The sequence below is a fragment of the Vicia villosa genome, linkage group LG2, assembly GCF_029867415.1.
Source record: "Vicia villosa cultivar HV-30 ecotype Madison, WI linkage group LG2, Vvil1.0, whole genome shotgun sequence".
NCBI classification, from domain to species: Eukaryota; Viridiplantae; Streptophyta; class Magnoliopsida; order Fabales; family Fabaceae; genus Vicia; species Vicia villosa.
The window spans coordinates 126,900,283-126,916,546 of NC_081181.1; the positions used below are offsets into that span (position 1 = coordinate 126,900,283).

A 16,264-nucleotide genomic window follows, 5' to 3' on the forward strand; every position below is an offset into this window, starting at 1 on the left:
TGTGATGATTCTTGAAATCTTTCTTTTGATCATCATTCATTTCGCTTCTCGTGAGCCTTACACCAGTAGCTTTAACAGGATGTTTGTAACCATCCAACAGAAGATCCCATAGATCAGCATCCAGACCAAGAAAGTAACTTTCCAGTTTATCTTTCCAGTATTCAAAGTTTTCACCATCAAATACTGGTGGTCTAGTATAACCATTGTTACCGTTGTATTGCTCAGCAGAGCCAGATGTAGATGCAGTTGGATTTGTATGAACTTCACCAGCCATCTTTTACTGAAGCGTTTTTCTCTTCCTGAATCTTTTCTAAACACGGTTAAGTGCTTGCACCTTAGAACCGGCGCTCTGATACCAATTGAAGGATAGAAAAACACTTAGAAAGGGGGGGTTTGAATAAGTGTAGTCTAAAAACTTGAACGATAAAAATAAATTGCACAGTTATTTTTATCCTGGTTCGTTGTTAACTAAACTACTCCAGTCCACCCCCGCGGAGTGATTTACCTCACCTGAGGATTTAATCCACTAATCGTAACAGATTACAATGGTTTTCCACTTAGCCCACGACTAAGTCTTCTAGAGTATCCTGATCACAACCTGATCACTCTAGGAACAAATGCTTAGACACAAGCTAAGAATTTCTTAGAGTATCCTGACCACCACGTGATCACTCTAATTACAACTGCTTAGACACAAGCTAAGACTTCCTAGAGTATCCTGATCAACACTTGATCACTCTAGTTATTTACAAATTAATGTAATCAAATAAGAGTTTTACAATGCTTCTGAAAAGCTATAATCACAACAGTGATATTTCTCTTAACGTTTAAGCTTAATCTCACTAATATATTACAACAGCAATGTAGTGAGCTTTGATGAAGATGAAGTTTCTGAGCTTTGAGTTTGAACAGCGTTTCAGCAAGTCTTTCAGAATAATTTCGTTCAGAATTGGTTCTTTCAAAATCGTCAACCTTGCTTCTCATCAGAACTTCATATTTATAGGCGTTTGAGAAGATGACCGTTGGGCGCATTTAATGCTTTGCGTATTCCGTACAGCATTGCATTTAATGTTTCACGCTTTTGTCAACTACCTCGAGCCTTGTTCACGCTGTGTCTACTGACGTTGCCTTTAATAGCTTCCAACGTTCCTTTTGTCAGTCAGCGTAGCCTGCCACCTGTACTTTCTTCTGATCTGATGTTTGTGAATAAAATATTTGAATATCATCAGAGTCAAACAGCTTGGTGCATAGCATCTTCTTGTCTTCTGACCTTGAAGTGCTTCTGAGCGTGATACCATGAGAACTTCAGTGCTTCTGCTTCTGATCTCAAGTTCTTCTGATGCTTCCATAGACCCATGTTCTGATTCTGCCTTGACCATCTTCTGATGTCTTGCCAGACCATGTTCTGATGTTGCATGCTGAACCTTCTGAGACAAAGCTTTTGAGCGCTGATTTGTGCATACTCTTTATATATTTCCTGAAAGGGAAATTGCAATGTATTAGAGTACCACATTATCTCACACAAAATTCATATCCTTGTTATCATCAAAACTAAGAATATTGATCAGAACAAATCTTGTTCTAACAATTATGTCAACTAATCAAGTCACAGTAAACAAAAACGAGAAAACAAAGATTTAAGAACATCAAAGATAAAAGATACGAGAAATTTTGCCTTACTTTGATGGTAAAATGAACGGAAAAAGAAGCTTCGAGAAGAGAAGAAAGAGCACAGTAGGGAGAACGAGAACGATAAAGAATACGAATGAAATGAAGAAAAATGAAAGAAGAGTGAACTATGTTTCTTATATAAGCTTTAGACCTCAGTTGATAGGCACAACACTTGCATCCGAATTCAAGTTAGCAGGATCCATTTTCACGTCAGATTTGTCTTTAGCAGGATCCACCTTCACAGGTTTGTCATTAGCAGCTATCTAAAACAAGAAGAAACCAAAACTTAGTAACATTAATATCAGCATTAAAAATCACATACATTTTTACAAGCAAAACAGTAACATGAATAAAAATCTATCGAACATTATACCAAAATTTACCACAAATATACCAAAATATAATACCTGAAATTCTAAACGCATAACATATACCAATCAATCGGACATAAAAAAATTGCAAAATCAAGGAATAACATAAAAAAATTGTGAAATCAGTTGGCCGGAATCAAACTACAAAGTAACTAATATCTATATCCGAACAAATGTTAACGAATTTGAAGCCTCTAACAAAAAATGCAGAACAAATTAAGTGTAAAACCCTAATTATGTCAACTAATCAAGTCATAGTAAACAAAAACAAGAATACCAAGATTTTAGAACATATAAGATAAAAGATTCGAGAAATTTTACCTTACATTGATGGTAAAATGCACGGAACAAGAAGCTTCGAGAAGAGAAGAAAGAGCACAGTAGCGAGAACGAGAACAAGAAGACGAATGAAATGAAGAAAAATTAAAGTATAATGAAGTATTTTTCCTATATAAACTTTAGACGTCCGTTGATAGGCACATCACTTGCATCCAACTTCAAGTTAGCAGGATCCATTTTCACGTCAGATTTGTCCTTAGCAGGATCCACCTTCACAGGTTTGTCATTAGGAGCCATCTAAAATAAGAAGAAATCTGAACTTAGGAACACTTATATCAGCATTAAAAATCACATACATCTTTACAAGCAAAACAGTAACATGATTAAAAATTTATTGAACATTATACTAAATCTTACCACAAATATACCAAAATATAATACATGAAATTCTAAACGCATAACATATACCAATCAATCGGACATAAACAAATTGCGAAATCCAAGAATAAAATAAACAAATTTTAAAATCAATTGGGTAGAATCAAACTTCAAAGTACCTAATATCTATATCCGAACAAATGTTAATGAATTTGAAGCCTCTAACAAAAAATGCAGAACAAATTAAGTGTAAAACCCTAATTATGTCAACTAATCAAGTCACAGTAAACAAAAACAAGAAAACAATGATTTAAGAACATATAGTATAAAAGATACGAGAAATTTTGCCTTACTTTGATGGTAAAATGAACGGAAAAAGAAGCTTTGAGAAGAGAAGAAAGAGCACAGTAGCGAGAATGAGAAGGATCAAGAAGACAAATGAAATGAAGAAAAATGAAAGAAGAGTGAGTGATATTTCTTATATAAGCTTTAGACCTCAGTTGATAGGCTTAACACTTGCATCCAAATTCAAGTTAGCAGGATCCATTTTCACGTCAGATTTGTCCTTAGCAGGATCCACTTTCACAGGTTTGTCATTTGCGGCCGTCTAAAACAAGAAGAAATTAGAACTTAGGAACACTCATATCCGCATAAAAAATCACATGCATTTTTACAAGAAAAACAACAACATGGTAAAAATTTCTTGAACATTATACCAAAATTTATCACAAATATACCAAAACATAATACGTGAAATTCTAAACGCATAACTTATACCAATCAATAGGACATAAAAAAATTGCGAAATCAACGAATAACATAAACAAATTGTGAAATCAATTGGCCGGAATCAAACTACGAAGTACCTAATATCTATATTCGAACAAATGTTAACGAATTTGAAGCCTCTAACAAAAAATGCACAACAAATTAAGTTTAAAACCCTAATTATGTCAACTAATCAAGTCACAGTAAACAAAAACAAAAAAAAACAAAGCTTTAAGAACATATAAGATAAAAGATACGAGAAATTTTGCCTAACTTTTACGGTAAAATGAACGGAAAAAGAAGCTTCGAGAAGAGAAGAAAGAGCATAGTAGCGAGAATGAGAAGGATCAATAATAAAATATACCAATCAATCGGACATAAACAAATTGCAAAATCAAAGAATAAAATAAACAAATTGTGAAATCTATAGGCCGGAATCAAACTACGAAGTACCTAATATCTATATCCGAACAAATGTTAACGAATTTGAAGCCTCTTACAAAAAATGCAGAACAAATTAAGTGTAAAACCCTAATTAAGTCAACTAATCAATTCATAGTAAACAAAAACAGGAAAACAAATTTTTAAGAACATATAAGATAAAAGATTCGAGAATTTTTGCCTTACTTTGATGGTAAAATGAACGGAACAAGAAGCTTCGCGAAGAGAAGAAAGAGCATTTGAGCGAGAACGAGAACGAGAAGACAAATGAAATGAAGAAAAATGAAACAAGAGTGAAGTATGTTTCTTATATAAGCTAAGACCTCATTTGATATGCACATCTCTTGCATCCAACTTCAAGTTAGCAGGATCCATTTTCAAGCAGGATTCACTTTCACTGGTTTGTCATTAGCAGCCATCTAAAACAAGAAACCAGAACTTAAGAACACTCATATCAATATAAAAAATCACATACATTTTTTCAAGCAAAACCACAACATGATTAAAAATTTATCAAACATTATACCAAAATTTATCGCAAATATACCAAAATATAATACCTGAAATTCTAAACGCATAACATATACCAATCAATCGGACATAAAAATTGCGAAATCAACAAATAACATAACCAAATTGTGAAATCAATTGGCCGAATTAAACTACGAAGTACCTAGTATCTATATCCGAACAAATGTTAACGAATTTGAAGCCTTCTAACAAAAAATGCAGAACAAATTAAGTGTAAAACCCTAATTATGTCAACTAATCAAGTCACAGTAAACAAAAACAAGAAAACAAAGATTTAAGAACATCGAAGATAAAAGATACGAGAAATTTTGCCTTACTTTGATGGTAAAATGAACGGAAAAAGAAGCTTCGAGAAGAGAAGAAAGAGCACAGTAGGGAGAACGAGAACGATAAAGAATACGAATCAAATGAAGAAAAATGAAAGAAGAGTGAACTATGTTTCTTATATAAGCTTTAGATCTCAGTTGATAGGCACAACACTTGCATCTGAATTCAAGTTAGCATAATCCATTTTCACGTCAGATTTGTCTTTAGCAGAATCCACCTTCACAGGTTTGTCATTAGCAGCTATCTAAAACAAGAAGAAACCAAAACTTAGTAACATTAATATCAGCATTAAAAATCACATACATTTTTACAAGCAAAACAGTAACATGAATAAAAATCTATCGAACATTATACCAAAATATAATACCTGAAATTCTAAACGCATAACATATATTAATCAATCGGACATAAAAAAATTGCAAAATCAAGGAATAACATAAACAAATTGTGAAATCAGTTGGCCGAAATCAAACTACGAAGTACCTAATATTTATATCCGAACAAATGTTAACGAATTTGAAGCCTCTAACAAAAAATGCAGAACAAATTAAGTGTAAAACCCTAATTATGTCAACTAATCAAGTCATAGTAAACAAAAACAAGAATACCAATATTTTAGAACATATAAGATAAAAGATTCGAGAAATTTTACCTTACATTGATGGTCAAATGCACGGAACAAGAAGCTTCGAGAAGAGAAGAAAGAGCATAGTAGCGAGAATGAGAACAAGAAGACGAATGAAATGAAGAAAAATTAAAGTATAATGAAGTATTTTTCTTATAAACTTTAGATGTCAGTTGATAGGCACATCACTTGCATCCAACTTCAAGTTAGCAGTATCCATTTTCACGTCAGATTTGTCCTTAGCACGATCCACTTTCACAGGTTTGTAATTAGCAGCCATCTAAAACAAGAAGAAATCAGAATTTAGGAAAACTCATATTAGCATAAAAAATAACATACAGTTTTACAAGCAAAATAGAAACATGTTAAAAAATTTATTGAACATTATACCAAAATTTATCACAAATATAACAAAATATAATATTTGAAATTCTAAACGCATAACTTATACCTAAATCAGACATGAACAAATTTCGAAATCAAAGAATAAAATAAACAAATTGTGAAATCAATTGGCCGGAATCAAACTACGAAGTACCTAATATCTATATCCGAACAAATGTTAACAAATTTGAAGCCTCTAACAAAAAATGCAGATCAAATTAACTGTAAAACCCTAATTATGTCAACTAATTAGGTCACACTAAACAAAAACAAGAAATAAAGATTTAAGAACATAAAAGATAAAAGATTCAAGAAATTTGGCCTTACTTTGATAGTAAAATGCACGGAACAAGAAGCTTCGAGAAGAGAAAAAAGAGCACAGGAGCGAGAACGAGAATGAGAAGATGAATGAAATGAAGAAAAATGAAAGAAGAGTTAAGTATGTTTCTTATATAAGCTTTAGACCTCAGTTTATAGGAACATCATTTGAATCCAAATTCAAGTTAGCAGGATCCATTTTCACGTCAGATTTGTTCTTAGCAGGATCCACATTCGCAGGTTTGTCATTAGCAGCCATTTAAAACAAAAAGAAACCAGCACTTAGGAACACGCATATCAATTTAAAAAATCACATACATTTTTTCAAGCAAAATAACAACATGATTAAAAATTTATCAAACATTATACCAAAATTTATCGCAAATATACCAAAATATAATACTTGAAATTCTAAACGCATAACATATACCAATCAATCGGACATAAAAAATTGCGAAATCAATAAATAACATAACCAAATTGTGAAATCAATTGGCCGGAATTAAACTACGAAGTACCTAATATCTATATCCGAACAAATGTTAACGAATTTGAAGCCTCTAACAAAAAATGCAGAACAAATTAACTGTAAAACCCTAATTATGTCAACTAATCAAGTCACACTTAACAAAAACAAGAAAAAAAGATTTAAGAACATAAAAGATAAAAGATTCAAGAAATTTTTCCTTACTTTGATAGTAAAATGCACGGAACAAGAAGCTTCGAGAAGAGAAAAAAGAGCACAGGAGCGAGAACGAGAATGAGAAGATGAATGAAATGAAGAAAAATGAAAGAAGAGTTAAGTATGTTTCTTATATAAGCTTTAGACCTCAGTTTATAGGAACATCATTTGAATCCAAATTCAAGTTAGCAGGATCCATTTTCACGTCAGATTTGTTCTTAGCAGGATCCACATTCGCAGGTTTGTCATTAGCAGCCATTTAAAACAAAAAGAAACCAGCACTTAGGAACACGCATATCAATTTAAAAAATCACATACATTTTTTCAAGCAAAATAACAACATGATTAAAAATTTATCAAACATTATACCAAAATTTATCGCAAATATACCAAAATATAATACTTGAAATTCTAAACGCATAACATATACCAATCAATCGGACATAAAAAATTGCGAAATCAATAAATAACATAACCAAATTGTGAAATCAATTGGCCGGAATTAAACTACGAAGTACCTAATATCTATATCCGAACAAATGTTAACGAATTTGAAGCCTCTAACAAAAAATGCAGAACAAATTAACTGTAAAACCCTAATTATGTCAACTAATCAAGTCACACTTAACAAAAACAAGAAAAAAAGATTTAAGAACATAAAAGATAAAAGATTCAAGAAATTTTTCCTTACTTTGATAGTAAAATGCACGGAACAAGAAGCTTCGAGAAGAGAAAAAAGAGCACAGGAGCGAGAACGAGAATGAGAAGATGAATGAAATGAAGAAAAATGAAAGAAGAGTTAAGTATGTTTCTTATATAAGCTTTAGACCTCAGTTTATAGGAACATCATTTGAATCCAAATTCAAGTTAGCAGGATCCATTTTCACGTCAGATTTGTTCTTAGCAGGATCCACATTCGCAGGTTTGTCATTAGCAGCCATTTAAAACAAAAAGAAACCAGCACTTAGGAACACGCATATCAATTTAAAAAATCACATACATTTTTTCAAGCAAAATAACAACATGATTAAAAATTTATCAAACATTATACCAAAATTTATCGCAAATATACCAAAATATAATACTTGAAATTCTAAACACATAACATATACCAATCAATCGGACATAAAAAATTGCGAAATCAACAAATAACATAACCAAATTGGGAAATCAATTGGCCGGAATTAAACTACGAAGTACCTAATATCTATATCTGAACAAATGTTAACGAATTTGAAGCCTCTAACAAAAAATCCAGAATAAATTAAGTGTCAAACCCTAATTATGTCAACTAATCAAGTCACAGTAAACAAAAACAGGAAAACAAATATTTAAGAACATATAAGATAAAAGATACGAGAAATTTTTCCTTACTTTGATGGTAAAATGAACGGAAAAAGAAGCTTCGAGAAGAGAAGAAAGAGCACTGTAGCGAGAACGAGAACGAAAAAGAAGACGAATGAAATGAAGAAAAATGAAAGAAGAGTGAACTATGTTTCTTATATAAGCTTTAGACCTCAGTTGATAGGCACAACACTTGCATCCGAATTCAAGTTAGTAGGATCCATTTTCACGTCATATTTGTCCTTAGCACCTTCACAGGTTTGTCATTAACAGCCATCTAAAACAAGAAGAAACCAAAACTTAGGAACACTCATGTCAGCATTAAAAATCACTTACATTTTTACAAGCAAAACAGTAACATGATTAAAAATTTATCGAACATTATACCAAAATTTACCACAAATATACCAAAATATAATATCTGAAATTCTAAACGCATAACATATACCAATCAATCGGACATAAAAAATTGCGAAATCAACAAATAACATAACCAAATTGTGAAATCAATTGGCCGGAATTAAACTACGAAGTACCTAATATCTATATCTGAACAAATGTTAACGAATTTGAAGCCTCTAACAAAAAATCCAGAACAAATTAAGTGTCAAAACCTAATTATGTCAACTAATCAAGTCACAGTAAACAAAAACAGGAAAACAAATATTTAAGAACATATAAGATAAAAGATACGAGAAATTTTTCCTTACTTTGATGGTAAAATGAACGGAAAAAGAAGCTTCGAGAAGAGAAGAAAGAGCACTGTAGCGAGAACGAGAACGAAAAAGAAGACGAATGAAATGAAGAAAAATGAAAGAAGAGTGAACTATGTTTCTTATATAAGCTTTAGACCTCAGTTGATAGGCACAACACTTGCATCCGAATTCAAGTTAGTAGGATCCATTTTCACGTCAGATTTGTCCTTAGCACCTTCACAGGTTTGTCATTAGCAGCCATCTAAAACAAGAAGAAACCAAAACTTAGGAACACTCATGTCAGCATTAAAAATCACATACATTTTTACAAGCAAAACAGTAACATGATTAAAAATTTATCGAACATTATACCAAAATTTACCACAAATATACCAAAATATAATACCTGAAATTCTAAACGCATAACATATACCAATCAATCGGACATAAACAAATTGAGAAATCAAGGAATAACATAAATAAATTGTGAAATCAGTTGGCCGGAATCAAACTACGAAGTACCTAATATCTATATCCGAACAAATGTTAACGAGTTTGAAGCCTCTAACAAAAAATGCACAACAAATTAAGTGTAAAACCCTAATTATGTCAACTAATCAAGTCATAGTATACAAACACAAGAATACCAAGATTTTAGAACATATAAGATAAAAGATTCGAGAAATTTTGCCTTACATTGATGGTAAAATGCACGGAACAAGAAGCTTCGAGAAGAGAAGAAAGAGCACGGGAGCGAGAACGAGAACGAGAAGACCAATGAAATGAAGAAAAATGAAAGAAGAGTGAAGTATGTTTATTATATAAGCTTTAGACCTCAGTTGAAAACGATTATTTGATTTGATACGGCTAGATAGCAAAGTCAAGAGCACACTTTTGCCTTTTATTTGATAGAATTGTGTGTTACTAATTTTGCTCATATTTTCGTTAAAAGACTAAATTATAAATTATAGGAATTAAAAGATTTTGAGATTAATTTCTATGTACTTTTAATGTAACAATTTTCATTTCAACCAATCATAAATATTACTCTATAAATAATTACAATAAAAAGTTAAATTTTTAATAAATATTTAATGGCCACAATTTACTGACAGTGTAAAACTGCTTTACACTGTCCATGCATACCAATTAAATTCAAAGATTTTTTAGTTTAACTAATAGATGACAATAAATTAAAAACGCATTAGAAAAAGTTTAATGTTTTGATTGATAAATATTTAAATAATATACACAAATTAAATGTTAATGAAGAAATAAAGATATAATAAGATATATAAATAGAAGATGAAAAGGTAAATGGAATAGTAAAAAGGCGTCCTCAATAGTGAACGACACTGGAAAAAAGTAGTAGTAGTTATGATGATAGCGACCCGTATAAATAGTGAATTTCAGTGATAAAATTCATATAATAGAAGTATTATAACGATAGTGACCCATAAGAATAATGAGTTTCAGTGATACAATTTACAGGTGTTTATAAAATTTACAAATATCACAATTTTTATAGATACAACAATTTTAATTGTCACATTGTGGTTTTTATAAAGACAAATAATATGACTGCTTTTTATCTTCAAAGAAATGTGAGGTCACTTTTTGGTCACTTTATGCTTTTTTATAAAGGAAGAGGAAGATAAACACTTTAATTTTGTATCTAATATTTTCTAATTTTATTTATATTCTCTTCCTTTTTTCATATCTTCCATGTTTTTATTATTGTTTTGAAGTTTAATATTTTCTTGCAATATTACCTTAGATGAAATATCAAGTAAATATATGAGATGTTCATGTATATATAGTTAGTTGTTATTATAAAATCATTAATAATAAAAGTATTTATATAAATATTTAACAAATCACCAATATGACAAATCTAATATGCCTAATAAGTATAATTACAATTATTACTAATAACTATGAGTATTTATAAATATTTTGTTGATTAAAAAAAGGTATTGTGGTGATAGTGACCCGTGAAAAATAATAAGTTTCAGTGATAAAATTCATATGAGATAGTAAAATTTACAAAAATCACTCAATGTTTTAAGTTCATACCGGGAGTATTGTTTTTGGGATGGATTTTGGAAAATGGAAAATAAAGAGCTATATACATTTGACAAAATCAAGAAAACAAAAGATTAATGGTTCAGATGGTAGAATTGTTGGATAATTTTGATCATGGTGTGAATTCGATTCTTGGCAATTGCAAATTTTTGCTTTATTGACTGTTGAATAATTGATATGTGACACTCCTATTAATTTAATAAATATTATTCAAATTATTAATTAATTATTATATAAAACAAAATTATAATTTTTTTAAATGTGACAAGGTATAAACTTTGTGACGTGGCGCCACATAAGATTTGCCATGTCAGATCCACAGGTGCCAACTATGAAAAACTGGAGGGGGACCATAAATAAATTATAAAATATGAAAAAGAGGGACCAAAAAGTTCGTTTTTTTTAAAAGGGGACTAAAATGTTATAAAAATAAAAATAGGGGGATTAATACTGCATTTAAGCCAATAATATTTTTGGATAATTTGATAGGTGATCAGTATACTTAAGATTTAGGATGTATTTCCATGAATTTTAATAATTTATTGGATATGTATTTGATGAGTTTTGGATGTCTTTTGTGAAGAACATCTTACTTGAATTCTTTGAACGTGTATGATGTGAAATGATGATGAATGTGAATAACATGTTTTGTTATGGTTTGCTACATGTATTTGTGATGTGTTGAGATGATTAATGCTATGTGAGTGTATTATATTTGGTGAATGTCATATGTTGTGTAATTGTGCAAATTGTGACGTGATGTGTTATTGTATAATTAAGATTGAGAGATGGTCTTAATTGCATGAGTTCAGTAATATTGCACAATTAGGGGTGGGAATAGGCCAGGCCAGGCCAAGCTTTAGAAGGCCTGAGCCTGGCCTACGGTACATTAATAAGGCCTGAGCCTGGCCTGTGACCTATTATAGGCTCATTTTTTTGTTTTGGCCTGGTCTATTTAAAAGCCTGGCCTGACCTTGAAGCCTATTTAGAAAGCCTATTTTTCATGAAGGCTTTCAAATAATTCATTTAATTTAATTTAATTTTGAATAGATTATATAATATTTTATATATTATTTGGCCTATTTTTTTTTAAAAAAAACTTTTAGAAGCCCACCACCACGTAACTAGAAGCAAGATTACACCTATCATTAAAACAAAATAATTGACATGATAAGCAAACAACTTAACACTTAAAAGTTGCATATCTATCATGCCCATTGTAGCAACATAACAGTATCTATGTCATACTTCAACTTTACAAAATTACTAAAAGAACATTAAAAAATATCAAATATAAATAGTTCATTGGCTTCTCAAATCCAAACTCTTTAATTATAGAATAAAATATGAATAACTCCTTAAATGCAAATAAATAAAACATATTCCATATTCAAACAAAAGTGATATCAAATCTTCAAGGTGATATTTATCTCCTCTCTTTCAACCTTCAAAACCGAAAGAAAGAAGAAAGGTATACGTTAGTTATTGGACTAAAAAAAATATTATATATATATATATATATATATAATATATATATATATATAAATGAACAAAAGTTGATAATAATGAATAAATATTACTTAATAATAACATATAGTAAAAAATAAAAAACAATAACCTTTGATTTTTTCTTCACATTATACTTATGACGAAACCAATCCCCACCGCAAATGAGAGCTTCAACAGATTCTTCATTTAGCTTAGAGCGGTGTTCATCAATAACTCTTCCTCCAACACTGAATGTGGACTTAGAAGCCACAGTTGAGATTGAAATAGCTAGTATATCAGCAGCCATCTTAGATAATATCTTATATTTCATGCTATTGTTCCTCCACCAGTCCAAAGCACAAAAAAAGGCACTTTTAGGAATGTAAATACCTTCATCAAGATAATCTTGCAATTTGGATTTTATTGGAGAAATGGCTTCACTTTCTTGAATAATGCTCACAATTTCATCAAAACCAGTTCTGACAGCTACGACATTTACTTGAGAAGATGATGTATTATTAGTATCCAAATTAACAACAGAAGACGAAGACTCTGCCAAAGATAGAGCTACATACTCATCATATAAATCTTCCAATGAACACCTAACCTTCATTATATTCTCATCAGCAACTTCTTTAGATTTATATATCTTGGGAAAACATATATGCACCATATGAAATTTGCAGCTAGGATCCAAAACACTAGCTATAGCCATCAACATATTACACTCCCCCCAGTATTCGTCAAACTTTATTTTCATTGGACTTGCCATTTCTCTCGTGAAGAGATCTTCATCTTCACCCGCCTTATCAACTATTTCTTTCACCTTCCAATCATCAGACAAATACAAATTTGCAGTCGGATACTCACTACCTACATTGAAAATAGTAGTTATAGTAAAACATTATAATAATATTAATGTTAAAGTGAAAAAAAATAGTTGATAAACTACCTGAAATAACATGAGTAGCACGATTAAACACTTCTAGAAGTTTACTAACTTTCTCAACTTTGTTCCATTCTTCAGGCAAAGGGGCATAGTCATAATGAGGCTCTCTTTCTTTAAAGGCTGCAAATGCAATCTTAAAACAAAGCAATTGACAACATTTTAAAGGTTGAATTCCATCTTGTTGGACAATCAATAATGAGTTTCCTTTCTTTCAAACCTTTCTGCTCAACCACATCACAAAATGCCTTCAGTATTCCATCATTGTGATTAATATATTTGACACTTTCACGAATATTAAAAATGATGTCCTTAATTTTACTAAGGCCATCTTGCACCAAAAAATTCAATATATGAGCACAACATCTAACATGAAACAAAGAGCCATCAAGGATTAACTTACTAGTTAGAGATAAATCATCTTTGAGACATCTTAAACATGAATCATTATAAGAGGCATTATCAACAGATACTGAAAAAACTTTATTTTCAATCCCCCAAGTTTTCAAACATTTATAAATAGAATCAGCCACATCAATTCCACGCCTTGGTGCAAGGACTTTCACAAAACTCAAAACTCTTTTTTGAAGATTCCATTCTGAATCAATAAAATGTCCTGTGATAACCATATACTCAACTACCTGGTGGCTAGATTTCCACATATCAGTAGTTAAACTTATCTTTCCCATACTTTCTAAATTTTTTTTCAACACTTTCTTCTCCCTCTCAAATAATGCCACACAGTCACTCCTTATTGGTTTATGAGTAACCTTATGAAAATCTGAGTTTACATATTGGAAACCCCACATCCAAATGTCATCTTCAACAATGCTAAAAGGATATTCATGGACCATGATAGCGGTTGCAATTATTTCCCACATCTTTTCATTAGAGTATCTAGCACCAGGAGTAATAAACGGATTACCAGAATTTGAAGGCTGAAACAGAATGGTTGTTTGTCTCTTTTCGGTAGACTCGTGCAACTTCTTTTTCAAGAATTTATCAATATGCATTTTCATATGACTAGTGCTAGATCCCCGCCCTCCAGTAGAAAATTGGAGTTTACAGTATTTACAAACCCCTTTCATCACACCTTTTTTAATTTCAACTTCATCAAAATCTTTCCAAATGCTTGATGTTTTTCTCCCCTTTCTCCCAACAACTGATTCTGGTTCTTGTTCATGTTCATGTTCCTGACTTTCTTGTGTTGTGTTTGCTTCTACTTGAATTGAATCTATAGCCACTTGTTCACTCACCTCATTATTAGTCAAAGAAGAAGCCATTTACTGGAAAGAGTAAAAACTTGAATTAGAATGTGTAATAGTAAATAGAATAATGCTCAATGATGCAAATACGAAAACCAAAACCATTAATTAATAATGCTCACTACTGTGTTCAAATTTAACAATAGTTAATTAGATTCCTACAAAATTAAAAAACTAAGTTAATTAAATTTAATCAACCAACCCAACCCATCTTTTTCCATCAACAGAGTCACTAAAGTAAGTATACCATAAGGTTCAAATTATTTTCCAATTTTCATCATAATCATTAAACTTTTAGCAATGATTATAAACATTATTCAACATATATTTATAAACATTAACAAATTATTCAAGCATATCCATAGATAAATGAGTAAAAGGTATTGTATATCCATTTTGAGTTAAAGACAAGAAAGAAATAAAAAATTATCAAATATATAAACAACACACATAATATTATTCTAACAATCATTGTAACATGCATCTTCACTAACAGACACAAATAAATGTAGAACCACACATTATCATCACAAAAGTTATATGAAATTATAAAAATAAAATATATAGAGTAGTGTTTACACTGTGTGTTGTTTCTATAGAGATTAAATTACATAGAACCTTAGAAAAACAATTGAAAAAATCTACAAGAAAAATTAAAATTATTCTTAATGATAACTAACTAACACATACTAGATTCATAGCCTATTTTTTTGTGTGTCAGAAAGAAAAAACCATATAATATTTTCATTATTAAAGGGTGTGTTGAAACCTTAGGGTATTCTTGCATTGGTTTATTTGTATGTACAGTACGGTTGTTTGTCCTTTCAATGATAGTGCAAAAGCAAATAGAGGATTAAAAACAAAACCAAACAATCAATCAATAAAAGTATTATTTACTTACCTTTTAATAAACAATTGTAGCTTCAGTGGATAATCACTTGTAGCTTCAGTTTTGTGAAAGAGATTTGCCGACACCGTTCTCTTAGTTTGTATTAGGGTTTCTATCACACAGTGAGACTTAGGTTTTGAAAGAAGTCCCTTCAAATTCTAAAGATATTTTATCTCTTCAGTTTCTATTTTTTTGTACGTGATTACACTTTTTATTATATTAATTGATTATTCCAGCTTTCAAGGATTTGTAACTAACAAAAATAATATATTTACTAAATAGGCCGGCGTATTAGGCTTTATAGGCTTTTTTAATAGCCTAAGCTTGGCCTATTTAAGTAAATAGGCTTTTTAAAAGCCTAAACCTAGCCTTTTTATTAAACAGGCCAGACCAGGCCAAACTTTAATAGGCCAAGCTGTAGGCCGGCCTGGCCTATTCCCACCCCTATGCACAATACAAAAGCATAATCGTGAAAGTGACAATGTTGAGTAATTCCATGAGGATTATTTAGTTGTCTCAAACCTAACGCATAATGGGGTTTGAAAGCTTAAGGATGAATCAAGCATTTTGGAGGTTATCTAGTATAAGAGATGGACAACCGACTTGCCCGAAAGGATAATAATTGGTACCACGTGTATATCGCATTGAGTCACACTTGAGTCGTACGTGTCGGTGTGAGTTGTTGTTTGCGTGATTATGTGATATGAATGTGGATATATGTGTTTATGATATATGTGATATAATTGTGATTGTATCCATTATTGATGATTGTAATTA

General features: G+C 30.8%; 1 protein-coding gene across 1 annotated transcript; it reads right to left on the reverse strand.

Moving 5' to 3' along the window:
* Window positions 1-1,823: 1,823 nt before the first annotated feature.
* Window positions 1,824-14,616, reverse strand: LOC131649968 (zinc finger BED domain-containing protein RICESLEEPER 2-like). Its single transcript, XM_058919708.1, has 12 exons — window positions 13,554-14,616; window positions 13,340-13,456; window positions 12,518-13,260; window positions 5,581-5,671; window positions 5,134-5,141; window positions 4,920-5,010; window positions 4,469-4,476; window positions 4,301-4,327; window positions 3,214-3,306; window positions 2,528-2,618; window positions 2,079-2,086; window positions 1,824-1,934 (listed from the first exon to the last, which is right to left on the reverse strand). The coding sequence occupies exons 1-12, from the start codon at window positions 14,614-14,616 to the stop codon at window positions 1,824-1,826; spliced, it is 2,451 nt and encodes an 816-aa protein (XP_058775691.1).
* Window positions 14,617-16,264: the final 1,648 nt, after the last annotated feature.

What these genes read in the sequence shown, in the direction of transcription:
- LOC131649968 (XM_058919708.1), bottom strand. Translation starts at nt 14,616, where the DNA reads ATGGCTTCTTCTTTGACTAATAATGAGGTGAGTGAACAAGTGGCTATA. An exon ending in TGCTACTCATGTTATTTCAG is followed by an intron (nt 13,261 to 13,339) that starts GTAGTTTATCAA and finishes TTTTCAATGTAG; the next exon opens with GTAGTGAGTATCCGACTGCA. An exon ending in ACTTGAATTTGGATGCAAGT is followed by an intron (nt 2,619 to 3,213) that starts GTTAAGCCTATC and finishes TTCTTATTTTAG; the next exon opens with ATGGCTCCTAATGACAAACC.